This window comes from Diplodia seriata (genome assembly GCF_021436955.1).
Source record: "Diplodia seriata strain FDS-637 chromosome Unknown scaffold_9, whole genome shotgun sequence".
In the NCBI taxonomy this organism is placed as follows: Eukaryota; Fungi; Ascomycota; class Dothideomycetes; order Botryosphaeriales; family Botryosphaeriaceae; genus Diplodia; species Diplodia seriata.
This window is the reverse complement of record NW_027117316.1, coordinates 2529536-2555075: the sequence shown is the minus strand read 5'-3', so window position 1 is coordinate 2555075 and position 25540 is coordinate 2529536. Positions and strand designations below refer to the sequence as shown.

Sequence of the window (25540 nt, the reverse complement as noted above, 5' to 3'; positions counted from 1 at the left end):
CGTTGTCGGCGCGCAGCCAGACGATGTCGTCGGGCTTGCCGCCGCGGCGCGGCACGATGCCGTACAGCTGGTCCTCGTGCGGGTCCCAGGCCCAGTGGTTGCCGCCGCGGCGCAGGCGGTCGAGCGAGCACTTGAGCGGCGTCATGGGGAGCACGAGGTAGTTCTCGCTGAGGCCGCAGTCGTGGATCATGCCGCAGAAGGGCGCCTTGTACCAGCACTCTTCCGTCTTGTTGCCGTCTGCGTCGATGGTGTAGACGACGATGTCGCAGGACGCGTCGTTGCCGTCCCCGCCGGCCTCGTAGCCGAAGCAGACCATCTCGCCCGTGGCCGGGTCGAGCTTCGGGTGCGCGGTGAAGGTGGGCGAGAGGACTTGGCCGTCGAAGTCGTACCGGCCGATGGTTTCGAGTGTGACGGGGTCCATGGCGAAGGGAGGGCCGTCTTCTTTGGTGGCGAGCAGGACGCCTCTCCAAAAGACGATGTTGGTGTTTGACGCGGTTCGAATGACTCCTTTTACACTCTCGTTGTCGGTGAATCTGTTTCGATACCGTCCGAACAAGCTCTTCTGGGCCGCTCTTTCGTGGTTGAAGCGATCTGTGCGGACGTAGCGGTGTTTGAAATGCGCGTGTCCATTTTGGATCTGAATCGCCGTCACTGCGCCATCTCCGTTGAAGTGGAGGTCGTCCTCGAACAGGGGCGGAAACTGGTGGTCCGGCTGGATGCGGTAGAAGGTGCCATCGATATCCTTTGGAATCTCGCCTTCGACCTCGAGCTCGAAGATGTCGCCCTCAAAGCGCGAAGGTTTGTTGAAGCCGCTGAATGCCAGTGTTTCCGGGAACTTCACCTCCTCGCCGACCTTGACGCCGTTGACATAATTGCGCTTCTCAACCTCTCCGGCAATGTCGTGGATGTGTGCCATTACTACCGCCGTTGGTCAGTTGCTCAGGTTCCAGGTTGTTGCCCTCAGACACATAAAAGCGCTCTCGGATCGGGCCAGAATGCTAAGCTTCGGGTGGATCAAGCCGAGTGCGGGGGACAATGCATGTGCGAATGTAGGAAGAATTACCCCGCAGCACAACATGCCCCTCTTGATTATTGATCCGATAGATGGTCCTTGCTCTCGTGACCGTTTCTCTTGAGATTTTGAGCATTCTCGGCAAGTCGGGTTCGGCATTTGTTAAGGTTAGGGTGCTTGCTTCTCCCTGCAGCACTGCCGAAGCTTAATCTGTGGCTAAATTTCTCACAAGCAAAATTGAGCCTGTATTCGAGCGTGATATACCATTAGTGGACAGCAGCTTCGAGCTTTCCATACCGAACCGCGTAATGCTATCTGCTCTCGTGCTCGGAACCGACGATGTCAAGATTGTTTAGCCAAAACGAACCAATGCCCCAAGATTGAAGGCATTGTAAGTCGCAACATTCATTCACGAAAGCGTACCTACCGGTTTCAAGTCAGTGGTTCAATAGTATGAGAACTTGCATGTATGCGCTATTCCCGCGAGTAAGATCGACGCCAACCACTGAGTCGTCGTCGATCATGAGAAGCCAAGCATTGTGGGATTCCTTGATTCGCGACTGACTCGTCTCGGACCATAAGGCCCTCTACTAAAATCAGGTTCCCCGCGCTTTTAGTTTACACTAGTACATGAGCGGCGTTATTAAGGCGACCGATAAGAATAGAACACCTGCTAAGCTGCAGATCTGTCCGTGCTGGCTTTCAACATCGAAAGAAGCGCTTTAGCAAGCTGAATGCAGGTTCAAGACCAGATATTAAGCCGTGGTAAAAAAAATCAGCATCGGTGCTCAACGGCCCGCGCAACAAAAGCAGCATAAGAGAGGCCAGTGACAAAGGAAAGATAACGCCGCCCGAATATGCCAGACATTTACGTTCGTCCTCGCGTCTCCAGAATGCTGTCGGTGCTCCCCCGACTCCTCACGATGCTCTTGGTCGACCGCTCCTCCTCCACGGCGTGCGCGTCGACACTGCTCCCGCTCAACGCCCTCCCCAGCTCCTCCCCCTCCGTCACCGTCACAGACACGGGCGACTTGTCCCCGCCCCCCGCCGCCGCCGCCGCCGTCGAAAACAACGGCAACCCCTTGCTCTTCTTCTTTTTCCCTTCCGCATCCCCCGCCGCCGCCGCCTTGAACGCCAGCATATCGGCCAAGTAGATGGCTTCGCCGTCGTCGTCGTCGACGTCTTTGTTGCGGCCGGCGCCGGACGACCCCATTTGGCCCAGCTCGGCGCTGCTGCTGAAGTTGTTGTAGTCGTTGCGCTGGGGCGTCGTGTAGCTGTTTCCGTGGCCGTGGGTGGACTGCAGGAAGCGGCGGAAGAACAGCTTGAGGGCGGGGGCGGACGCGCAGATGACGGCGAAGTGCGTCTCGACGAGGGTCCACGACCACACCGTCGTGGCGTCCCAGGTCGTGTCGTAGGTGGTGTAGTAGATGCGGTACATGTAGATGACGCGCATGATGCCGCAGAAGCACAGACTAAGAAGGTATCGGTTTTCGGCTCGGGGGTGCGGGGAGGGCCGGTTTGCTAGGTACTTACAAGAAACCGACGGCGAACAGCGCGCCCAATGCCCACTTCTGCTTCCGCGGCATCTGCAGCCGGCGCACGACGAGCAGCGGGAGGATGCACACGGCGGCGTCGGTGATGACGCTGACGACGGCCGAGGCGATGAAGTCGGCGCCCTCGTTGATGCACGTGTAGTTGTTGGTCATGGCCCACGCGGGGTCCATGCGGTACCAGAAGGCGTGGATGGGGCGGCAGTCGACGAACAGGATGAGCGTGAAGGCGATGCCGTACAGGATGACGAAGGCGATGAAGGCGCGCACCGTCCACACCCACGACCGCGTCACGCTGCCCTCGCTCAGCCGCCGGTAGAACATCAGGATGGAGATCTTGACCAGCGACGTGATGAGCATGTAGCCCAGCGCGATGGACCAGGTGACGATGCGGACGTTGACTGCCTGCTCGGCCGTGACCTCCCACGCGTGCCGGTCGACGCCATAGAGGAAAAAGCCTGGATGGGATGGTTAGATGCAGTTGGCAGGCTGTGGTTGGGTCGCGTACCTAGAGAGTGGCAGGCGTCGTAGCCGAGAAGGAGGGGCTGTTGGCCATGGTCAGTAAACTTACTTCAGTACTATTCGGGGGCAACCTACAATTGTTGCCAGGATCAGCCAGTCATCCAGCCCGGCGTTGCGTCTGATCTTGCAGCGCGCCCACAGTCTTGCGGCCACGACTGCCAGCGTAGCAACAAGCAGCACACCTATGAGGACGATGACGAAGGGACCGCGCCGTTCGCCATACGGAAACTGATCCCGATTGGTCGCCCACTCGACGAGAAGAGCAGGCGGAGGACTAAGGCCGCCACCCATCCTCTGGTCGATGTTAGTAGTGAAGGTGCTTGGTGTTGACAGGAACAGGGAAACCGGCGCTTAATGAGACATGAAAAGCAACGGAGGCATTTCCACCACCAGTGAAAACTAAGCCGGCATCCTTCGCCCCCAAAGACGCGACTCAGGTGTCAAGCCAGTGAACCATGGAAAGGGCCCTCTTTAAGGCCGTAAATGGACAGCTCCCCCCATTGGCTGGCGGGCCAGGGCATCCCGCGAGAGGCTCGGCGCTGTGGCTGATGACTAGAGATCTAGCGGCTCGCCGGGCTAGCTGAAGTCTAGCCAGGTGCGGGCAAGGACGCGCATCCGGGTCCGATGCGACGACCCGAAGCCTCAACGCTGCTACCTATACGAGATCGGCTATTGTGCAATGCCGCCCATGCCGCTCCCGCCGCGCACCCGAACATGTAAATCGCATGGCTGCATTGTTCTTCTTTCGGTCCTACTGCCCAATGGCTTGCGCTTCCGGGGCGAGATCTGATCGTGTTTCCAGTAGTGTGCGGATATAAACTTGGACCGGAGAATGCTCCGCTTCCGATGCTGCTCAGCTTCCGATGCTGCTCAGCTTCCGATCATGTTCAGATTGTTAAGCAGCAGTGTGGCTAGTAATCACCCTCTGACAGTGACGGGTCACGCTGCTGCTGCTGGCGACTGAGTTTTCTTTTTGCTCGCGCTGTATACTTCAGTGACAGGGCGTTTGGGGTTGAGGATGCGGGGTCATGACTCCTGAGGCGATCGCCAACATCCTTGTTTCATTCCTTATCGCAGGTACCTGAGTCCATGTGACGACAGCTGAGCAATTCTGCTGAAACACGGCATGTCGGTGACATGGATTGGATGAAATTTCCACCGCAGGACCACTGCAGCTGTTATCGGTCGAGACTGCCCCGCAAATGATAGATGGTGGAAAGGCAAGTTCCACCGTCTCGCCTGAGATGCGGAACAGATGCATCTCGTCCCCGCAGCCACCGTCGTTGATTACGGACTTCTCCATTAACCTCGCACTAGCCACGGTATCACGCCACACCTACCCCTAACAGCGCCCTAAGTGAAATCCAAGCCCAGGAACAACGCGCTGTTGTACGTGTCCCCGAAAACATCTCCAAAGAATGCATCGTCCACCTCCATGCCCTCAACGCCGCCGCCAGTCGTGAACCCTCCGCCTTCACCAACGCCATCCCGCTGCCCCATCATCGCATCTCTCATCATCTCCTCCATCCCCAGCGGCGGCGCAAGCTCGCTATTCCCCCCGCAGTCTTCACCACCACCATCCAAGATGCCGCACTCGCGCAGCTGCGCCGACAGCTCCGGCAGCGCCCTCGCCGTCCATCCCACCTGCTCCATCCCGCGCATGATCTGGACCGCCTCGAGGATGCGCTGCGTCCACTTCTCCCTTCCTTTCTGCTGATGCTCGCCCCCGGCCGCGTCTTTTTCCTCCGCCCCAGCACAACAGCACGATTCATCTGCCACCGGCAGCGACGACGACTTCTTCCCCCCTTTCCACTCCCCATCCCACCCACCCTCATCCCCCTCCCCCTCCCCCTCCCCCTCCTCCAACACCATCGCCAGCCGAAACACCTGCACCAGCTCCAACAAATTCGTACAGTCAAAGTTCACCAGACTACTCAACGAGCTCCCACCACCCCCACCCGGCCCACCCCCATCCACCATCTCCCGCATAACCCCCAACCCCCTCCGCGCCGCATCCACGCACACCCCCGCCATCTCCCCACACAGCCTCCAGTTCGCGCGCCTTTCCTCCTCCCGCCGCCGCCGCAACGCACACCACAACAAAAACGGCCGCGTCACCAACACGACGTCCGCCCAGTACCTTGCGTGCAGGACGCCGACGGCGCGGCGGTGCGCGGGGGCCGTGTGCGCGAGGGCGGAGCGGGCGAGGTGCGGGGGGAGGGCGGCGTGCCACCGGCGGAGGGCGGCGAGGGAATGGCGGATGCGGAGAGAGTGATGGTGGTGATGATGATGGTGGTGATGATCGGCCTTGTTGTTGTGCAGGGTTGTTCGGATGATGCGGCGCGAGATGGCGCAGAGGCGGGAGAGGGAGGGGAGGAAGGCGAGGGGGGTGGTGGGGCCGGGGGTGAGGATCTGTGGGGGGTGTGAGTGGGGGAGGGGGGTGTGAGGGAGGGAGGGAAGGAAACGGGGCGTACCTGCTCCGACGGCATCTGCACCCCGCGGCCGATGATGTACGAGTCCTGCACTTCTTCTTCTTCTTCGAGGTTGTTGCTGTTGCTGTTGCTGTCGTCGACGACGGCGCACGGGTTTCCGTACCGGTGCGCCATCTCGTAGTCCAGCACGTACAGCGTCCACCAGATGCGCCGGTTCTGCTCGCGCTCCAGCCGCCCGCGCGTCGGCGGCGCCGCCCGCTCGACGTGCAGCCCCAGCGTGTACGCCGTGCGCACGGCGGTGCCGACGTAGAGGTAGGCCGCGTTGGTGTAGCACTCGGTCTGGAGCGCGAGGGCCTGAACAAATGTCAGCCGGCAAAGGTATGAAGTATGTATACATATATACACATACAAGCAGGCTCAGCGCCCTGACGCTGTCCACGTCCGCCTCGTCGATGACCTGCGGCACCAACGCCTTGGCCAGCACGAGATACTCGGCCGACGACTTCTTCTTCTTCTTCTTCCCTCCTCCCGCGACTTCCTGCACTTCCCCCGCGCTACCGATGGCGAAGATGGAGTACAGACAGCACAGCCACGACGCCCCCGCGAAGAGGCCGCCCGTCATGTACGTCTCGTGCACGCGCTCGTGGAACTGCTCGGTCGAGAAGAGCCAGTACAGGCAGTGCACCTCGTCGAAGTAGCGCTGCACGCTCGCCGACGCGTGTTCGAGCGGCGGGAGGAAGACCTGTTGCTGCTGCTGGCCGGACGAACCGGTGGTGCCGTAGCTGTCCACGCTGCCGCCCACCGAGCTCTCCGGCGTCGCCGGCGGCAGGCTCGTGGTGGCCAGCGGCTGGATGATGATGTCGGGGCCCCCGCCGCCGTTGTCGTCGCTTCCCGGGGGGTTTCCGTGCGGCGACTCGTACTGGTCGCCCTTGATCATGCGGATCGCGGCGTTGAAGCCTATCGATGAGTCGGTGCCGACGTGTCCTGTTTCCTTTTTCTCAGCACGCTGCGCTGGCTGAATCGGACGGTGGTGGCGGGGGATGGTGGGGGAGTGGACTTGCTGTAGTTTCCCCGCGAGTCGATCATCAGGCACCCCAGCCGCTCCTGCAGCGCCTGGATCTCCTGCATGCTGGGACTCTCCTCCTCTTCTCCGTCCCCGTCGCCGTCTCCACAGACACTCGGGCGTCTGCCAATATCGTCCCCGGCGTGCCTCGGCGTGCCGCCGTGACCGCGATCCTCGGAACCGAAAACGTCTTCATCATGAGTGGTGGTGGCGGTTGGCGTCAGTGTCGGCGTAGGAACCGGCGTCTGCCTGCTGGACTCGTCTTCCAGCCCTTCGAGGCGTTGGCACAGCGCCTTGAGCGCGGGCAGGCTGAACTCGAGGTCGGGGAGGTAGTGGCGCAGGATGGTCGTCATGCAGCGGTATTCTTCTTCCGACACGTGGTAGTAGGGGCGCTTCTTGCGCCGGTTGAGGTCCGTCTTGCACGGCGCGTTGATGCTGGCGCAGTAGTGGCAGGGGCCGGGCACTGTGGTTGTGGTTGGCTGTGAGTGGGGCGTGTTTTCTCGTACGGCTGGTACCTGGATCTATGCACTGGAGGTGGCTGTGTGAGCGGCATCGATTGTATCTTTTGGGCGTTCGTTACCTTTGTCTTGCGGCTCTTGCACCGGTCGCAGCTCACGGCTGTCCGCTTCTTTCGGACATTTTGCCTGTTGCTCTTGGGCTTGACGCCTGAGTCATGGTGTGGAGTCGGCATGGCGGCGGGTGCGATGCTTCCGAGGGAAGAGAGGTGGAAGGAAGGGAGCCAAAGGCTGCAAGGTGAGGGTAATGGCCGCCGCCAAGAGGGTTGATAATGCGGGGAAGCTAACGCAGGGGTCGTGTGTTGATCCGCGGCTTTGTCCATTGGAGTGTTTGAAACTCGAACTCTATTAAAGCCTGCGGCAGAGTATGCGCCAATGGCGTCACGAGGGACTGTGCCGGAACAATCAATTTTTCCAAACTAACTCATCAACAAGCTTTCCAACACGAGGAGGTGTTGACGAATTCTGCGGATACGCCCTACGTGGATTTCTGCATTCACCGCACATCACCAGGAACATGAAGACCGCTCCAGCTCGCACAGCCATTGCCAACAGCACGAAGTGGGGATCAACACACGCAGATCTGCAGGGTAATCAATGCGGGGGTGGGGCAGCACACTCATCCCCGTCCTCTCATCGGTACCATCCTCCCGAACACGTCCGCCACGTTACAGCAATCGGCGGGGAACACCAGGGCCTCATCCGCCATGTCGCCATTTGCCAGCCGAAGCGCCGCCCGCATAAAGAGTACTCGCGCCAGAATCCGACCATCGGGGCTTCCCTGGCACAATCCCACGCAGCCATGGCCGAGGACCAGGTAGCCAAGCTGCAAGAGCAGGTCGAGGCTCTCACCAAGCGGGTCAACAAGGTTCAAGGTATTTGAAACCCGACATTCCCCGCGCGGCACGACGGGTAGCATAGAAACGAATCCATCTTCTGACACGCAACAGACGAGGCCGAGGTGCGGAAACTCCACCACAAGTACGGCTACTACCTGGACAAGTGCCTGTACAAGCAGGTAAGCACTCACCGTCCCCACCGACATCCATCCAACCTCCCGCCGCGCCGCTGACGACAAGAGAACACCAGGTCGTCGACCTCTTCGCCGACCACCCCGACACCATCGTCGAGTTCCTCGGCGGCCGCTACAGAGGCAAGCCGGGCGTGCGCCGTCTGTACATGGAGCGGTTCCAGCGCAACTTCGTCGCGGGGCGCAACGGGCCAGTGCACGGCTTCCTGCTCGACCACGCGATGATGCAAGACATCATCGACGTCTCGCCCTCAGGCGAGCACGCATGGGGGCGGTGGCGGGCGTTGATGAGCGCGGGGGTGCACGGCAGCGTCGCCGACACGCACCCGCGCGGCCGCAACGCCGCGGGCGAGCCGCGGCAGTGGTGGGAGGGCGGGGTGTACGAGAACGAGTACATCAAGGAGGGCGGGGTGTGGAAGATCTGGAAGTACCGCTACTTTGCGTTTTGGCACGGCGAGCACCAGTCCGGGTGGGCGGCGACGAAGCCGAATTACGTGCCGTTTGCGGAGACGGTGTATCCGGACGATCCGCTCGGCCCGGATGAGCTGGTCGAGCAGAAGTTGCTGTGGCCCGATACGCGGTGCGTCCCCTTTCATTATCCGCACCCCGTTACGGGAGAGGAGGTGGAGAAGGATGATTTGAGGGCGCCGGCGTTTGGGAAGGATGTGGGCACGGCGGAGCCGGCGTTGTCGTTGGAGGATGGCCGTTAGGTGGGAGGATGGTATACGGAAGCTGGATAGAGCACGGCATCCGTGTGGGGATCTGATCAGGGCTACATATCAGCATGTGAGCCAAAGTTGCCATGGTTGAAACTCGTCTGCACACATAGTGAAATTCCTAGAGCATGCCAAACTCGTGAAGTACTCCGCATCTCCCAACATACGGTACTCAAGAGGGCTTACACGCGCCGCCCCCTCCCCCTCTCCCTCCATCCCCCAACCTCGGGACCATCCAACCGAGCAGGCTGGCAGGATATAACCCTCCTCCCCTCCCCCCCTCCCCCATACCAACCCGCACCGACCCCACGCCACCCACGATGATGTCGAAGCGCCGCGGAACCATCGCCATCGAAGAAGCCGTGATCCCACCCTCCCAGCACCACACGCTCGCCCAATGGCAGCCCATCCTGGCGCCAGGCGCGGACGTCGCCGCCGGCGTCGCCGCCCACGGCGCGCGCCTGTCCGACATCCACGGCACGCGCCTGCGGACCATGGACGCCGAGGGCGTCGAGTACATGCTGCTCAGCCTGACCAGCCCGGGGGCGCAGGGCGAGCACGTCAGGGAGGAGGCGGAGCGCGTGGCGCGGGAGGCGAACGATTGGCTTGCTGGAGAGGGTGAGTGAGTGATGCTGTTGTCGTCTGTTGTTGCAGGCTGCACTTGGTTGTAATGTGCGTACGTATATACGTCGCTGCTGACACGTACCTACGTACGCGCGACGCAGTCCAGAAGAACCCGGCGCGTTTCGGCGCTTTGGCCGCCGTCTCGATGCACGATCCGGCGCAGGCGGCGGGGGAGCTGCGGCGTTGCGTCGAGGCGCTGGGCATGTTTGGGGCGCTGGTGAATGATTGGCAGTCGACGGGGGCGGATGGCACCGGCCGGACGTACTTCGATACGGAGGCGTTTGACGTCTTTTGGCGGACGGTGCAGGAGCTGGACGTGCCGGTGTATTTCCATCCCCGGTACCCGCCGCTGGCCGAGTTGGAGACGGGGCGCGGCGCGGGTGGCGCGTACAAGGGGAGGAGCCAGATGCTGGGCGCTGGGTGCAGCTTCCATCTGGACCTGAGCTGGCATGTGTATGCTGTTTGCTCGGGTGGTGAGTCTGTTTGTGGCTTGGTTCGAGGGCCGGATGCTGATGTTGCCATTAAGGCGTCTTTGATCGATTTCCCCGCGTTCAGATCATCGCCGGCCATTTGGGAGAGAAGTGAGTCTGCACGTTCGGAAGAAAAGCATCTGGCTGACGACGGTGAAGCATCCCGTTCAACTTGTGGCGCGCCGACCATTGGCTTAACAAACCGCAGAAGCGGAAGACGCGGCCATCGAAGCAGGACTACACGTACTACTTCAAGCACAACGTCCACATCACAACCTCGGGTAACTTCAACACGGCCGGTCTCAAGTTTTGCATCAACGAAATTGGGTTGGACAGGTGTCTCTACGCAATTGGTGAGACTGCTGTTCCGCACCTTTTTCCGCGCTCATGATTCTCAGATACACCGTACGATACCATCGAGGAAGGACAACAGTGGTGGAGGACCAATGATCTAAACGAAGCCGAGAAGGATGCAGTTGGAAGGAGAAATGCCATCAGACTATTTAAATTGCCATTGGAGGAGTAATGCCGCAAGTTGGAATGGAAATACAGATTGCGCATATACAGAGCCGTGCGGAGGACCAGAGTGCTGATGTGCACCAAGTCTGGTATTGTTTATCTTTAACAACCAGTGCAAAGCAATAGCGGTCGTAGTCGTTGTATGTCCTCGGCCCTTCCAGACCAGCCTGCCGTTCCTTTGACAGACTGTTCCATAAGTTTTTCACATTTTCCATCGGGATCAGGGTACCGGAAATCTTCACCAAGAGTAAGTGTTTAATTTTTCTCATCAGTGAGAGACATCTTCTTACATTCGCGGAAACGCGGATGGAGGGGACGACTAGTGATCTTCATGAGAAGTAAAGTACCCTCATTTACCGGTCGAACTTAGCTCAAGTCCCTACTCGAGCTGGAACGCTACCAACCAAGTTTAGTTAAAATAAGCATTTCCCCCTCTCTCCAACCTTCCGATACCCCAGTTCCAAACCCCACGCAACTCGCGCACACAATCCCCATCGATTGCACAGCGCCATTCGCCACCCCCAAACTCCACACCACATGAGAACCAACCGACCCCGGCGCCAAGCACTCCCAATCCACACCCACCACCAAAAAGCCAGCCAGCCAGCCCGCACCGCACCCATCCCCCCGCTCCCCAGAAATGCCAGCACCACCTACTCCACAACCCTCTCCACCAGCCCCATCCCCCGCTCCCCCACCACTTCCAAAAACTTCTCCATATCCCCCTCCCCCAAGCGGACCAAAACCTCCCAATCCGCCCCTTTCGCCCCAGACGTACCCCCCCTCCGCGGCAACACCACCGCCGTGCCCTCGCCCACCCCCCACGGTTTGCGAATCCACTGCGCCTTGACCCCGTCACCACCGCCATCACCACCGCCAACACCACCGACCCCAACACCACCGCCGTTCCCGCTACTGACGCCGTTCCCGCCGACGCCGGGAACGCACCACCCCACATCCCCCCCAAACCCAACCCAACTCGTAACAAACACGCCGGAATGTGACAGATCCAGTTTGCTGCCGAGGACGGCGAGGAGGTGTGTGGGGTCGGGCAAGGCGGGGGGCGACCAGGCGGCGATGCGGCGCGTGATGAAGGGCGGGACCGCGACGGCGGCGATGGAGGCGCGGATGGCGAGGGCGGCGGTTGCGAGGTGGGTGGTCGCGATGGTGCTCGCGGTGGTGGTGCTCGTGGTGGTCGTGGAGATTGGTTCGGCGGCGATGGCGTACATGACGGCGTTGCTGAGGTAGGTGGGGGGGATGGGTGGGTGGGCGGACTTGTTGCGGGCGTCGACGGCGGTGCAGAAGTGTGTCGTGGGGGTGGGTTGCTGGTCGTCGGTGGGAAGGAGGCGTGGTGCGCGCGCGCGGATGATGGCGGTCCAGAGGAGCGCGGAGAGCACGTCTTGGGTGGACACGAAGGCGGCGGGGGGCTGGGGGGTGCGGCGGACTTCGGCCATGACGGCGGTTTTGAGCGAGGCGAGGGTCGAGGCGCGGATGGTCAGGATGCGGGCGGTTGGCTTGCCGCCGGCGCCGGCAGTAGCTGTAGGTAGCTGGGGGTCCGGGAGTTCGAATTCGGGAATGCTCGACGTTGTCTCCCGCTGCTGCTGGTGGTCGTCGTCGTCGTCACCTCCGTTTCTCTGACCATCGACAGTAGCAGCACCAACCCGCTCTCCCACCTCGCACTCGGCCGCCACCTCGCCCACCCTCAAACACCTTGCCAGCTCTTCAACCACCAGCCCCGCCGCCACGCCATCCACGACCGGATGCGCATCCGCCACCGCCAGCAACAAGCCGCCGGGCACGAAATTCGCCTGGACACGCCAGACAGGAAACCAGTCGTCGTCTTCATCGTCATCCAAACCCAACCCATCCTCCTCCCTCCCGCACAACGCCACGCAATCCAGCATGCTCGGCGGCATGCCCGCGGCAGACAACTCTCCATACTCCATCTCAAAATCCGGCAGGATCTGCGCATGGAAAACGCGCGCCTGCACCGCATCCGGCGGGGGGTAGACGTAGCGCACCTCGACAACATTGTTTTCCTTGTTGCCGTCCACATACCTCAACCGCCCCGCCAGAAACGGCCACCGGCACAGCACCTTCTGCACGGCCAGCCTCAGCGACGCCGTCGCGAAGCGCACCGTCGGCGGTTGTTGGTCCGCCATGGGGAAGCAGAAGATGCGCGGCGTGTACTTGCGGACTTGGACTTGGTCGAGCGGGCCGAGGGCGAGGACGAGGTGTTCTGGGTTTGGGCTGTCGGCGTCGTCAAGCGGGAGGGGGGATAGGGCGGTGGCGGTGGCGGTGAGGTCGAGGGTTGTACTGGCTTGGAGACCGGTGGTGGTGGTGCTCTGGGTGTGGTTGTGTTGCTGTTGGGCGGGATGGTGAGGAGGGTTGTCTGGGTGAGCGGCGGCGGCGGCGGCCATGGCCATGTTTTGGCGCATGGATTCGAGGGTTGAGAGGATGGTGGGCATGGTGACGGTGACGGTGTCGATGGCCACGACGACGGCGTTGAGGCCGACGGAGGGACTGTTTGGCCGGCCTTGGTGGAAGGTAGGGCAAGCTTTGGGTAAGAGCGTCCTGAGTTGTCGGGTGGCTCTTGGAAAAGCTGGTCGGTAAGTGACAGTGTTGCGGAGATGCAGGAAGACTGGACGTGGAAGGCCCTTGATATGAGGACGGGGAAAGTATGTGAATGTTAAGCACGGTTGAGCTCGCCGCGTGCTCCTAACACAAAGGTGCATGATAACCAATCAACAGGGACTTGTCCAGGTGATGAACCCCAGGTGGAACACACAAGTGACGGGCTACGTGGTCAACGACCACCTCGTGAAGATGACCACGCTCACTGCCTTTCAGAAAACGCCATTCGGGGCTCTGATGAGTCCCACTGCGGCAACGCTCGTGGGCCATTCAGCAAACAAAGCAATGCGAAAGGACTTTTTGTTGTAGGCGCAACCTCACCAGAAAATCACAGCTCAAAGCGCTTGGAATCCGAAGCCACCACGAGACATTCTCGCACTGTTGACGAACGTCAGCGATATTCTATACGCACTGGTCAGAGGATATCAAGTACGCACAGCGCCCAACGAGCATGTCAGTGACCCACCGCCACTGCCAGTGTCAGCCGAGTGCGTGAGAACCGATCATGCCGAAAAGCTCAACTCACTTTACCCACACCCCCTACAGATATGATTCAATCACTCCCAACGACCAGATACACTTTTGACACGCGTTCGATTACATATTACAGGTGGTGGTATCATACAGCCGGTCCAAAAACACCCTCCAAAAAAAACAAAAAAAGCCAAGCCTATCCAGCAGGTATGTACATCTCCTCTCTCCATCTCCCTCACTCACTCACCCCTTCCGCTGCAGATGGAACTCTGTCCCCGTCTCGCTCCGATGCAGCCTCACCTCGGACCGATTCGCCCAATTGTTCAAGTCGCCCAACTTGCCCGAAGCCCACTCCCTCGGCCCGCCGCCTCCCTGGTTCTGCCCCCTCTCGTCGTCGACCATGCGGATCTGCAGCAGGGCCAGGGTCGAGCTCTTCCAGATGGCGACGCCGCTCGCGCTGCTCATGAAGATGGTGCCGAGCAAAAAGACAAGGGTAAGGCCCTCGAGGACGGCGGGGAAGATGAGCCACATCCAGCGCACGTGCACGTACGTTTGCGTCGTCCACGCCATGCCCTGCGCCACGCTGCGGTCGAACGTGTCGGAGCTGGCCAGGTTCGTCTGCTGCTTGCTCTGCGTGCGCAGCAGCAGCGTCATCGACTTGGCCAGCGCCGCCATGGTCGTGTTCTCGCCGCCGTGCTCGTTGTTGCCGAGCTGGTAGATGGCGTCGAGCACGTCCGACGTCGCGCTCGACTCGCCCACCGACCCCGTCACGTTGCCGTCCCACATGGTCCAGAAGTACTGCTCGATGGCGTTCCACGCGTAGCTCTCGATGGTGAAGGCTTGGCCGGTGTTGTCGGGCGTGATTGTTATGTTGTCCCGCGTGCTTGGCTGCGTACTGTTGCTGTAAGTATTGATGACCGTCTCGGTGAAGTTGCCGTCTTTGACGACGGCTTGGTATTCGTTCACGCAGCTGGTGGGGCCGTGTTAGCTTGCTGCGGCATTTGCGGGGACGAGGGGTTACGTACGCGTACAAAACGCACTCCATGGCTATAGCACCGAAGGCATGCGTTGACGAGGCATCATGAAGAGAGCGAATCGTCGTCAGCGTGGAAAGGGTTGCCTGAGTGTTGTTGAAGTTTATGGAATCGACAGCTCCAGTGGAGTTGATGTAGACCATGGGCAGGAATCCCGTCTGCAGCACAAAGTTGTTTGGCAACGTGTGATTGCAATGTTGCAACATGCCGAAATCTTCACATTTTGTCGTCAGGCTCTCGGTGATGTTGGCGCATTTGGAGCATACGCCCAACGACTGATAAGGCTCTGTCCAGGTGCAGTTGCCAGTCGGACAGTAAGGGGTGACATCAAAGTCGGCGAGAGGATCAGCACTGGTGTCGTAGAGCCCAGTCGAGATGGCCGCTTTCATGGAGAGAGTTGGGTTCTTCACTGTTGAGCTGTCAGTATTGTCCCCCATCACGAGCATTGACACGACTCACGGGCCATGATGCCACCGGGAGCGTAGTCGCTGTAAGTGCGCCCAATGGGTATAGTTGAATTGATCTCGGACGGGACCATCTTGATAGGGTAAGAGACGATTTGTTGAATAAACGGATCGACGGCCAAGCTGAAGACAGTAAGAAAGGCGCCGAGCTTGGCGAGGTGGCTGTGTGCGGTCAGCATCAGTCGTATAAATCAGGTGGGGCTCCCACGTACACGCCCTTGGTGCCCAAGAGCAGCTTCAAGCTTCCCCACATTCCTCGGCTGGCCTCATCAAAGGTCTGGATATCCTTGAGAACGCCGGCCTTTTTGAACCACAGCCACTTCAACTGACTGATGCCCTCGGCAATGGGAACGACCATGGCTGCCTTGACAATGGTTGCCAAGATGGAAATGAACGAGTTCAGTGTGATTGACATGGGCCAGTGGGGAAGCGGGCGGCCGTCGGTGAGGACTAGAGTGGCGACGAGAACGGCCATGGCAATGGCGCTGATGACCCAGGCAAGAAGCTCGAAGAGCCACCAACCGTTGACGACATCGGCAAGACCGCCCGATTGGGGCGGACGCGGCGGCAACTCTGGGGTGAGGGGGGTTTGAGGCTCGTCGCCAACGGGGCCGGAGCGGTATCCACGGCTTTCGTCTCTCTTCATGTCGCCCAGCTCGACGTAGCTGCCGGCGTTGGCGTTCGGGTTCAGCGGCGAAGGCGACCGCGGCGACGGGCTCCCGAGGGACGAAAGACCCGGCGACTTCCTCATGGTTTAGCGGACTGGATGGATGCGCATGGTACGGAGGGGCACGGCCTCACCTTAGGGACTCCGATATGCATTCTGGAAGCAGCGCCACAACTACTGCGGAGGCTTGGAACATCGTGAAAGAGAGTGGTGCTTGCTCGAGTTTTGTCGGTAGCGGACGATCAACATACGCTAGGAGACATTGTGTCAGAGCTTCGGTGTAGCAACGGCGCGGACAACCAGCTTCGGATTGCAACCGGGGCCCTCGTAGCACAATACGAGGTAGCGCCGAAGCTCTACCGATAGGGCTATAGGGCGCCGAGGGTCGCACGGCTTGATGAGCGGCTTAGACGGCGGTTGGACGGCAACGCGGCCAGAGCTGTGGGTGTTCACCATGGGCGTGCGGCGAGCATCTGGGAGTGGCCCAAGGAGGCCCAGAGACCCAGGGCGGCGCCAACGAAGCCGGTCACGGTGCGATAGGCGTTGTGCAGCCCCCAGAGGCGCACCAGCTCTCGGGTCGAGTGCGTCGCCTCGATGCGGAGGCTGGCAGGCTCATCTTTTCCCAGATTTGTGGGCTTGGTGCTCACAGGACCGGCCAGCTTCTCGGCGCGCAGACAGAGGGCGCCTATGACGGGGCGCATAATGGTGAAGGTGTGCACGGGCACGATGGCCGGCACCAGCACAGCGGCAACGGCGTAGAGAGCACACAGCGTGCGACTCGACCTGGCCGAATAGGCAAGATAGCTGAACGACACGCACGACAGGACAAGCGGTGGAGGGGTGAGGTAGAAGCCCTGGACGTAGGCAGTGCGCCAGTGGGCGATCAGGCGCGCTTCATCGTCGTCGGGGGCGAGCAGCGACGGCACGACAGCTGTCGAAAAGGTGGCATTCTGGCCTGGAGCGGACACGATCAGCGAGCCGGGGAAGCGCAGAGACGGAACCGGCGCCCGACTCACCTGCCACGAACATGGACGCGGTGATGCCGACGAACTGAGCAACCTGCACCCCGGAGACCATGGTGAGTGTATACGAGCGGACGCGCGTGCAGCAGGGGAGGCGAGTGGTGGTGAGGACTCGGGATGGTTTGGCAGAAGGTGCGACGGCGCGCCCACCTGCCGTTTGTGTTGTCGGCGCAACCCCGCACCCGCACCGATTGCTGTCTCTTCTTTTTTGCCTCGTCCCGTCCTCTCCCTTCCCCGTCACGCCTCACCGCTCTCAGCACGTTGCGATTCTCCGCCCCCGGCGCCAATGGCCATGGATGGGCCCGCCGGCGCGATGCCGCCGAGCCGCCGCCCTTACAAATGCCCGGGATGCCTCGCCGCTCGTGCCCGACTCGGAGATGGCACAATCACTCCTCTCCAAGCCTGCCCCTGAGTCCACCACCGCAAGCAGCGAACATACCGTCGCCGGGTGGAGCTCCGCCCAAGATCACCTCTCGTATTTAAATACACCAATATTGCCCCCGAGCAAGCTGACGACGCCGTCCAGACGTGCCTGAATCACGCCGCAATTGGAGTCTACATGTCAAGGCGAACGCCCTCTGCGTTGGCATCAAGCCGCTACTTGGCTGCATGGTGGTCTGCTAAGTCACAGCCAGCCCTGGCTCGTTTGCGAGCGCCTCTTTCGCCTATCACGGCGTGCACAGACTGCTGAGCCGCATATCCGCCGCCGCAACTGAGAAATCCGCGAAGCCACCAACAGTCGTGATAGGGCCGCTCCGCCCAGAAAGTTAAATTCTTGCATCTTCTTCCCGCTCTTCTCCATTGGCCAGATCTCCGGTCGCAACGCCTCCGCTGGCAAGGAACCTCTGATCCGACCGGCCAACAGTTGGCCCAGAAAGAGATTGAGCGATCGACGTCGCCACCAATGGGATCAGATCCTGCCATGGGTGGGTCCAAAAGCAAGGGAACTGTGGCTTTGACTTTCCCCGTGGAGCCATCAGGCCGGCATCCGTGGCAAGCGCCCTGTCAGAATACGACCAATCAAAACCCCGTGCCTTGTTCGTCCAACACCAACTGCCCTGGTGAAACTCCGTCGCCGATGCGGTCCGGTCCGCCAGATGCAGCCTACTCGTGTTTTCTCCCCTCTCCCTCGTGTCCGGCCAGAGACTAAGGCTGTCTTGCGCCTCAACACCATCGTGAAGTCCGCAATAAGCAGCTGCCATTTCGTTTCAGCGCGCGGATCATGCCAGCGCCACCGAGATCACCGTCAGCAGGCGCTTATCAACAGCCCGGCACGGCCCCTGTTCCCTGTGGCGCGCACCGCGTTTCGGGGAGCGATTCACGCTTCGAAACGCCCAGCTGAGGGCGCTTCCGCTTAGGGCTCCTCCTTCATCAAACACCAAGCCCATCCTTCATTGGCGTGTGCAGCCGCCCTATGGGGCCGTTTCTGGGCGTTGGCTTTATAACGGAAATCCGCCCCAATGCCTCTTTCTACCCACCCTCGGCTGGAACCAACAACCCTCGTCACTGGCTTGACGCGGACGGTGCTTTACGCTCCTTTGCAGTTATCTTTGCTCCCTTGCGGGCTGTCCACTCCTTGTATCACATACAGTAGCCACTCCTTTTTGCAATCATGCGTTTCTCCAGCTATCTCGCCGCTTTCGCCGGCGCCTCGTTGAGCTTGATCTCCGCCGTCAATGCCGAGTCCAAGGGTGTCTTCGCCCACTACATGGTACGCATTGGATAAACATCCATCCCCATCCCGAACCCCGGCTGACATAAGCTAGGTGTGCGGCCTCTCGTCGGTCGAGCAGGCTCAAACCGACGTCCGTGACGCCAAAAACCTGGGTGTGGATGCCTTCGCTCTCAACGTCCAGAATGTCGTCGACTCCTGGGCTACCAGCGCCATCGAGTACCTCTTCCAAGCTGCTGCCGAGAATGACTTCCACCTCTTCTTCTCCTTCGACATGGCCGTGTTGAACGAGCAGGACCCCGGCTCCTTCCTGCCCATCTTCGAACAGTATGCCGGCAACGACACGTACTACAAGCACGATGGCAAGCCTTTCGTCACCACCTTCAACGGCGGCATCATGTCCAACGGTGGCGACTGGACCAGGAAGCTCCGTGAGGGCATCGAGGCCGATGGTTTCGAGCCTTACTTCATCTCCGACTTTGGCCTGTACAGCAGCGAGAGCGCCTCGGCCAGCGAGAGCCTTATGGGTTCGCTGCAGACCTACTCTGCTGTCGACGGCGTCTTCAGCTGGGAGACTGCCTGGCCCGCGCAGGATGATGGCATCTCCAGCATTCTCAGCTCCGTCACCGACAAGATCGGCCTTGACGCCGCCCACGCCACCGGAAAGTCGTACCTGATGCGTAAGTCATGAGCCAGGCCTTCTTCTCCCGAACAACGGCTCACGTGGTGTTCTCTAGCTCTCTCCTCCCACCAGTTCAAGCACATTGACGGCCTCGGCAACTGGTACCGCCGCGGCGAGCTCACGCTCCCCAACCGCATGACGCAGATCCTCGACCTCGAGCCCGAGTTCGTCATGCTCCTTACGTGGAACGACGCGGGCGAGTCGCACTACATCGGCAACGTGTGGCCCGAGTCCATCTCGACCAGCGACGCGACGCAAAAGTACGTCGACAAGTTCGACCACTCGGGCTGGCAGGACGTCATCTCGCCCTTCATCGCGGCGTACAAGAACAACGCCAAGACGGCGGCCGAGATCGTGCCCGCCAACGGCAACTTCACCGGCGCCATGTGGTACCGGCCGCTGCTCAAGGACGCGTCGTGCAGCGGCGACTACCTCGGCAAGCCGCTGGGCTGGGAGAACGCGCAGGACACGGTCAACTTCGCCGTCATGCTGCCCGCCGACACCGAGGGCGTCAAGATCAACGTGTACAGCAACGACCAGCTGCTCAAGTCGTTCGACGCCAAGGCCGGCCTCAACGCCGAGGCCGTCCTCGGCATGACGACCGGCAAGCAGAGGGTCGAGCTCGTCGCCGCCGACGGCGCCGTCATGGGCGCCGGCCTCAGCCAGGAGGATGTCGCGGCCGACGCGGATTTCTGCAACTTCAACTACCACGTCGTTCACGTCGCGTAAAAAGTCTGTGAAGGCCCGCGCGCGCGCGCTTATATACCCGTTTGGGCTTCTTGTTTGCGTGTTTATTTTTTTCCAACCTTCTTCTCGAGATACCTTCGTTACGTTCGCTTCGTTGTCGCTCTTTTTTTTTTTAAAAAAAAAAAAGAAATCAGCGGCCCCCAACTTTTTCTACCAGCCGAAGACTTATAGACCTTTTATTATCTTTTTTTCCCCGCTCGTTGCGAGGCCACTACGGCCAGCATCTTGATGATGAAGGTTCACGATGAATCCAAATAAAAAAGACTTTCTATTTCTTCTCCTCAACGACGACGCCAAGTCCATGGTTACCACAAATGCATGACCGTATCGGATTGATGATTCCGCGGATGCTGGCGGAAATTGGACGCGACGTTCCTGCTGCTCGCTCGCTCGTATCCTTGAGATTTCCCCCCTCATCATCATCATCATCATCCCCCTATACCGAGATCGCCGGCCCCCCTTCGTGTGTGAGAAACGAACTACGCGTGAGAGGGGATCCGAGTCGACTGACAATAATCATGAGGGGTCCGAGGAAGGGCGGGCGGGAAAAGCCGCCGCCCACGTTGGTCTGGAATCTGGATCCTTTTTTTTTCTCTCGCTTGGATGCCTGATCTGTGGACTGACTCTTTGTGAAACGTGGTGGCGTTCTTGGTGGTGGCGGTGGCCAGCTTGGCTGTGGCTGTGGCTGGGGTTGTGGTTGTGGCTGTGTGTGTGGGGTGAGGTAAGGAGGTCCGTTCACCGACGACAGTAGTTGCTTGTGGTCAGTGTCAGTGAGGAAGGGGATGGGAATAAGTACATAAGCACGTGCCTCCCAATTTTCATCTGCTCCGTTTTGCGATGTTGTTTCTTCTCGGTTTTCCTGTTCTTGTCGGGGGAGATCAACTGAGGAGACTGCGCAACACTGATATGTAGAGAATCCGATGCAACCACAGCGGATGACGAAAAGAATAGAAACCGTTCCCATTCGCCTGACAGAAACGTTGCACCATACCCGCTGATCCACGACCGACCGACCATACGAACGAGCTGAGCGGCAGGGGCCACGGATATGAGAGCCACCGAAACTTTGGAGGGGGAAAGCCGCCACTCCTCAAGTACGAGTGAGGGACCTCGAGTTAGTTGGGATTATTCCAGAAGCGATACGCAAAAAAATAACTTGTTCCAAGACTATTGGCCAACGGGCCTGGAAACTCGGTCCTCTGCCTGTGCAGCCAGCCAGCCCTCCTTCATATCGGTGGCGTATGGCCAGAGTATTTTCAATAACCGACACCCGTGTCCTACCAAACACTCACAGCGTGCCGATGTCGACATAGCTCACGTGGAGAGGGCTCCGGGACTTACCAAAGTTTGTTTGCGGAACCCCTCCCGTTTCGGTCAGCGGAGGAGGACACTGACATTGGTCGTGTGGATGTGCTTCGCTATGTTTACCGCTGGCGAGGTGGTCGGCTGCTGTGATGCGTGATGTAGCGTTTGTAGTGTTTGTTTGTTTTGTTGTGGTGGGACGTGACGTGGGCGTGGGCCGGAGACCAGCAGGGCATCGTCGATCCAGACGAGAAAGGTACGGATCACGCGGTGTGGCTTACTCGCCGGTGGACCGTGCTATTTGCGGCGGTGGTGGTGGTGGTGAAGGTGGTGGCGCGGCTGGGGAGAATGAGGCTGAGGCTGAGATGCGGGGTTTGGGGGGACCGGGAGGTGGGGAGTTGTAGCAAGTCGACGGCGGCCGCGTGTCGTGCGCTGTTGGGGTGGGGGTTTGTGGTGGATGGTGATGTGGGAAAGGCTGTGGCGGGTCTGCATGGTGATGGTGACGATGATCGGATTGGGCATTGTGCTTTTCGAATGACAAGGTGGGGTGACCGGTGCCGGCGAGGCTTCATGCTTGAGCAATGATAGAAGGAGCTTAAAATAGGTTATGCATGTGGAAGACAACGCATGAAAACGACCGCATCGTTGCTTGGCAAGAAACGGCAAGGCAGACTTGACTTCACCTCCTCGTAGGGGCCCAGAATCTCTAGCTTGCACAACACGGATACGGTGCGGGCGGTAACTCAGTACCATCGAAGGACGCGCAGGCCGCATCTCGCGCTGCCTGCATTTTGTGAGCCTATTTCCTTCCCCTTTGTCAATAATAAGAAACTCCGTGGCAGCACCTGGAAGTAGCCTGGCTACCTGCCTGTGATGAGCCACGATCTAAATACAGCATACGCCTTGAGAAGTGACCCCACTCGCATGTGCTTGTCTTATCGGAGGTTGGACCAGTGAGGAGGGAGTATGAGCGCTTCAGCTGCGGAGGCGAAGGATTTGTGTAACCCGAACAAATACAATCAGGTCATCCTACGGCGTTCAGCCTTGGGCAATACTGCCTAAAAGCCACCATAGAATGATAAATATGCATCTCATTCCCTTCGAGCCTATTTCAAATTGTCTGAAACCAAGGTTTGCTTCCCGGTAGCAAACGGTTCACGATGTCTTCTTTTCAAATGGGACCAGTTACCCAGTCTTCTCTCGAACAGGTCACAAGACCTCTTATGAAGCCGGAATCCCAACGTAGGACAAAGCTCCGAGTTAAGCAAAACTGTCTGGCCCTGTACTGATCATGTTTTCAAGAGCTGTCGGAAAATGATTTGAGTCAAAAGGTTTCGAAAACTTTGGATGGCTCCAGCTCTTCCAAGACCAAGCGCCTATCCCCACATTTCGCCATTCTCATTATACCGTCTTGCTTCATCGGTACGAGACCCGTACATTTTCCCGCTTTATGTCTAACTTTGTTTTTAGTCTTGGGTGTATGCATCGCCAGGATCAACGGAAAGCCCGAGTCAAGTACTGGGAACGCCGTCATGCAGGCAGCAAGATTGGCGGCAACCTTGTGGCCAATTGCATTTGCTGCGGTTGTTGGGCCTATGGTGAAAACCATTGCCTTATATTCTGTCGAGAGAGGGACGAATCTCGGTGTAAGTGATTCCCATTAAACATCTTTGTGGACGCCTAGACTTAGATGTTTTCCAGACGCTCGAAGTACTTTCTGCAAGCCAAACTTTCGTCAGCACTCTCCGAGGGTGCATTTGCCTTCGTATATTTAGTCTGTGGATCTTTGTGGTTGCTGCAGTATGGGCATTGAGCCCCGCGGGCGGCCAGGGCGTCCTCAGAGCCGTAAAGCTGCAGGAGCATCGTAATTCCTCCGAGATACCCATCCAGTCCTATCCCATTAACAATTTATCCTACTCGGGATCAACATTCTTGGGTGCCTCTTCTATAGCTTGGCGCTATAACAGGTGGAGCGCTGTTTCAGGAGCAGCATTTTCAGGTCCTGATGTTCAGCTTATTCATTCGAATGGATCAAGCAGTGGCTTTCAGGAAGCCGTCGCGAGGGCTGGGGGCGATGCAGTAGCCATCACATCTACTCAAAGTGACCTATGGAGGAATGTACGAGTCCCTTTCCTGCATCTCCTCCCAGGTTACCACAAGGAGCGCCCCTTTGAATGGGTAGATGTGCCCTCCGACATAGTTCCGCCCTACGAGTCCCTGGTCGGAATCCCGATACGAGGAATGCCATCAACAGCATCAGGAAATACGTCCATGACTATCAGTTCGAATTACCAACATCTATCGGTGAGTGCAACATCAACTAACGATGATGTGGTTTCCTATAGGCTTACAAAGTATTCAAGTGTGAACCATGGCTCGACAAAATGAAATGGCTCCACGATCATCCACTCAGCTTTACTTTAAACATTGTCACGAATGGAAGTATCAATTTCACGTCAATGACTAGCGGTCTAGGTACCCCAAACATATTCTTGGACCTGTTAAAAGATACCCAGAGAACCATGCAAGTCTGGGGTGAACCATCAATGGAACCGACGCGCAAGCAAGTTTTAGTGTTTGGTAGCATACGCGAGCCAAATAACATCACTTTGTGCGAGATTTCAACCTCGTACGTTGACAGCAATATAGGTTGCACGAGGTTATCAGACGGCGGGGAGAATTCATGCCGAGTGAAGGCTGTCCGACATACGAAGGATCTTCCGGTGTCCGGGAATTTGACTGCTATCGACAACTCCGGTATGCCGATCATGTTACAGAGTATTCCCTATATTTTAGCAAGCTGGCACGGGAGCGCGCCTGGAATTCTCGAAAATCTCCTCAAAGATCCACCCTCGGCATTCAACGTTTCATACGATTTGTATGCATGGTATTACGAGGACTTACCGCTGGAGGTCTTCCAAACACGTCTTGGCATGCTCTTAAACACATTCATCCGTGCATCACTCGATATGCCAACTCTGGTCGGAATGAACAGTATGAATTTTGACAACACAAGGGGGTGGGCAAACACAACCGGTACTTTTACGGGATTCACTGCGGATTATTACGAGATCCAAAAGGCCTGGTTCACACTTTACCTGGCATCGACCCTCGTCTTAACCCTTTGCGGTCTGGTAAACGTCTTCCTTCGAACGATGATACGGGCCCCGGATTTCCTTGGAAGCATCTCGGCGCTCACGCGAGACACGCCGTTTGTCGATGCTCCCCCAGGCGGCAGCACCATGGACGGAACGGAACGCGCAAGACTCCTCAAAGACAAATGGGTCAGGATCCAAGACGTGAAGCCCGACGAGGAAGTCGGCAGGATAGCTTTCAGCGACGCAAAGCGGGGTCCGGGGGGCTTACGAATCGGCAGACGGTACGAGTGAACTTTGCCTTGGGCCGGGCTGGTGGGCTGAGTTTGCCGCATCTGAATCTCCTCTCTCGACGCTGATTCACCTTGTCGATCAGATCGAGTTACTAGGATATATCCCTTGTTCAGGACCGTGCATTTGTTATGGTGGTTTGTGTTATGGTCCGTACGTACCACTGACTTACTCATTTCGGCGAAACTCGTTTCCTTCGCCGCCTGCTTTCTATTAAAGCAGGCCCGCTCCTTTATCTTCTTTTCTTCCCTATTAAAGACTTTCTGTATATAGAACGTAGCTGAATGTCAATTTACTGCCGTTTCATAACAGTTTGTTATCCTGTTTGAAAGTCTAGTGTACCCGTTGGGTGATTATCTGAGACGTATCGGCTTGCTGCATGGACGAGTACTGTGTCGTAGTGCGAAGACCTCCGCGGACGGGCATGAGAAGCAGCCTCACCGAGTCGCAAAGTACGCCTTGAGTCCAACACCACACCACCTCACGTGACCACCATGCGAACGAAAAAGGCACGCAAAAGCGGTCGAGCAGATCCGTCTCATTAACACTAAAAGCGACCAAGATAACCATTCAACGCACGTCACAAGAAGAACACAGTCGAGCATAGAAGCAAGCGAAGCGAAGAGAATAAAGGGTATCTTGATTTTTATAGACAGCGCTTTCAAAAAGAAAAAAGTTGTCCATACAGAGATATACAGACAAAAAAAACAATTATTTCTTTCTTTCACACATATACACCGTCGTCGTCAGAAAGATGATTGTCCCTCCGCCCTCATTATAAACCTTTTTCTAGATGTTGTCTATGTACAAGGTATATTTAAAAACAAAATCCACAAACGTTGGTATGTATCGACTTCCTTTTTAGAAGCCTTGAAGACCGCCCCGCACAAGACCCATGATAAAAAAAAAAACACAAAACGCAATGCTTGACTTTCGATAAAATAAACAAAAAAACGAAAATGCCGTGGCCGTGACAAAAATGATACGTTGTTTTTGCAAACAT

At 58.3% G+C, this 25540-nt stretch overlaps 10 protein-coding genes across 10 annotated transcripts; 2 read left to right on the top strand and 8 right to left on the bottom strand.

Moving 5' to 3' along the window:
• Positions 1-916, bottom strand: RCO1_1 (transcriptional regulatory protein rco1; the record flags this gene model as incomplete). The annotated part of the gene is made up of 1 exon (XM_066780582.1): positions 1-916. A coding segment is annotated over one exon (916 nt), but the record flags the coding sequence as incomplete, so codon positions are not given.
• A 964-nt stretch (positions 917-1880) lies between these two features.
• SLS55_009178 (uncharacterized protein) lies at positions 1881-2465 on the bottom strand (the record flags this gene model as incomplete). The annotated part of the gene is made up of 2 exons (XM_066780581.1): positions 1881-2375; positions 2460-2465. 2 exons carry the CDS (start codon positions 2463-2465, stop codon positions 1881-1883), a joined length of 501 nt encoding a protein of 166 aa, XP_066629810.1.
• A 76-nt stretch (positions 2466-2541) lies between these two features.
• SLS55_009177 (uncharacterized protein) lies at positions 2542-3375 on the bottom strand (the record flags this gene model as incomplete). The annotated part of the gene is made up of 2 exons (XM_066780580.1): positions 2542-3020; positions 3372-3375. 2 exons carry the CDS (start codon positions 3373-3375, stop codon positions 2542-2544), a joined length of 483 nt encoding a protein of 160 aa, XP_066629809.1.
• A 3098-nt stretch (positions 3376-6473) lies between these two features.
• SLS55_009176 (uncharacterized protein) lies at positions 6474-7601 on the bottom strand (the record flags this gene model as incomplete). The annotated part of the gene is made up of 2 exons (XM_066780579.1): positions 6474-7042; positions 7595-7601. The coding sequence occupies 2 exons, from the start codon at positions 7599-7601 to the stop codon at positions 6474-6476; spliced, it is 576 nt and encodes a 191-aa protein (XP_066629808.1).
• Positions 7602-7896: 295 nt separating this feature from the next.
• Positions 7897-8834, top strand: SLS55_009175 (uncharacterized protein; the record flags this gene model as incomplete). Its single annotated transcript, XM_066780578.1, has 3 exons — positions 7897-7969; positions 8045-8112; positions 8184-8834. The coding sequence occupies 3 exons, from the start codon at positions 7897-7899 to the stop codon at positions 8832-8834; spliced, it is 792 nt and encodes a 263-aa protein (XP_066629807.1).
• A 2272-nt stretch (positions 8835-11106) lies between these two features.
• On the bottom strand, positions 11107-12921 carry SLS55_009174 (uncharacterized protein; the record flags this gene model as incomplete). Its single annotated transcript, XM_066780577.1, has 1 exon — positions 11107-12921. One exon carries the CDS (start codon positions 12919-12921, stop codon positions 11107-11109), a length of 1815 nt encoding a protein of 604 aa, XP_066629806.1.
• An 883-nt stretch (positions 12922-13804) lies between these two features.
• On the bottom strand, positions 13805-14606 carry SLS55_009173 (uncharacterized protein; the record flags this gene model as incomplete). The annotated part of the gene is made up of 2 exons (XM_066780576.1): positions 13805-14531; positions 14602-14606. 2 exons carry the CDS (start codon positions 14604-14606, stop codon positions 13805-13807), a joined length of 732 nt encoding a protein of 243 aa, XP_066629805.1.
• Positions 14607-15237: 631 nt separating this feature from the next.
• Positions 15238-15810, bottom strand: SLS55_009172 (uncharacterized protein; the record flags this gene model as incomplete). Its single annotated transcript, XM_066780575.1, has 2 exons — positions 15238-15775; positions 15803-15810. The coding sequence occupies 2 exons, from the start codon at positions 15808-15810 to the stop codon at positions 15238-15240; spliced, it is 546 nt and encodes a 181-aa protein (XP_066629804.1).
• Positions 15811-16175: 365 nt separating this feature from the next.
• SLS55_009171 (uncharacterized protein) lies at positions 16176-16803 on the bottom strand (the record flags this gene model as incomplete). The annotated part of the gene is made up of 2 exons (XM_066780574.1): positions 16176-16681; positions 16743-16803. 2 exons carry the CDS (start codon positions 16801-16803, stop codon positions 16176-16178), a joined length of 567 nt encoding a protein of 188 aa, XP_066629803.1.
• Positions 16804-19096: 2293 nt separating this feature from the next.
• Positions 19097-19831, top strand: SLS55_009170 (uncharacterized protein; the record flags this gene model as incomplete). The annotated part of the gene is made up of 2 exons (XM_066780573.1): positions 19097-19100; positions 19158-19831. The coding sequence occupies 2 exons, from the start codon at positions 19097-19099 to the stop codon at positions 19829-19831; spliced, it is 678 nt and encodes a 225-aa protein (XP_066629802.1).
• Between the last annotated feature and the right edge of the window lie 5709 nt (positions 19832-25540).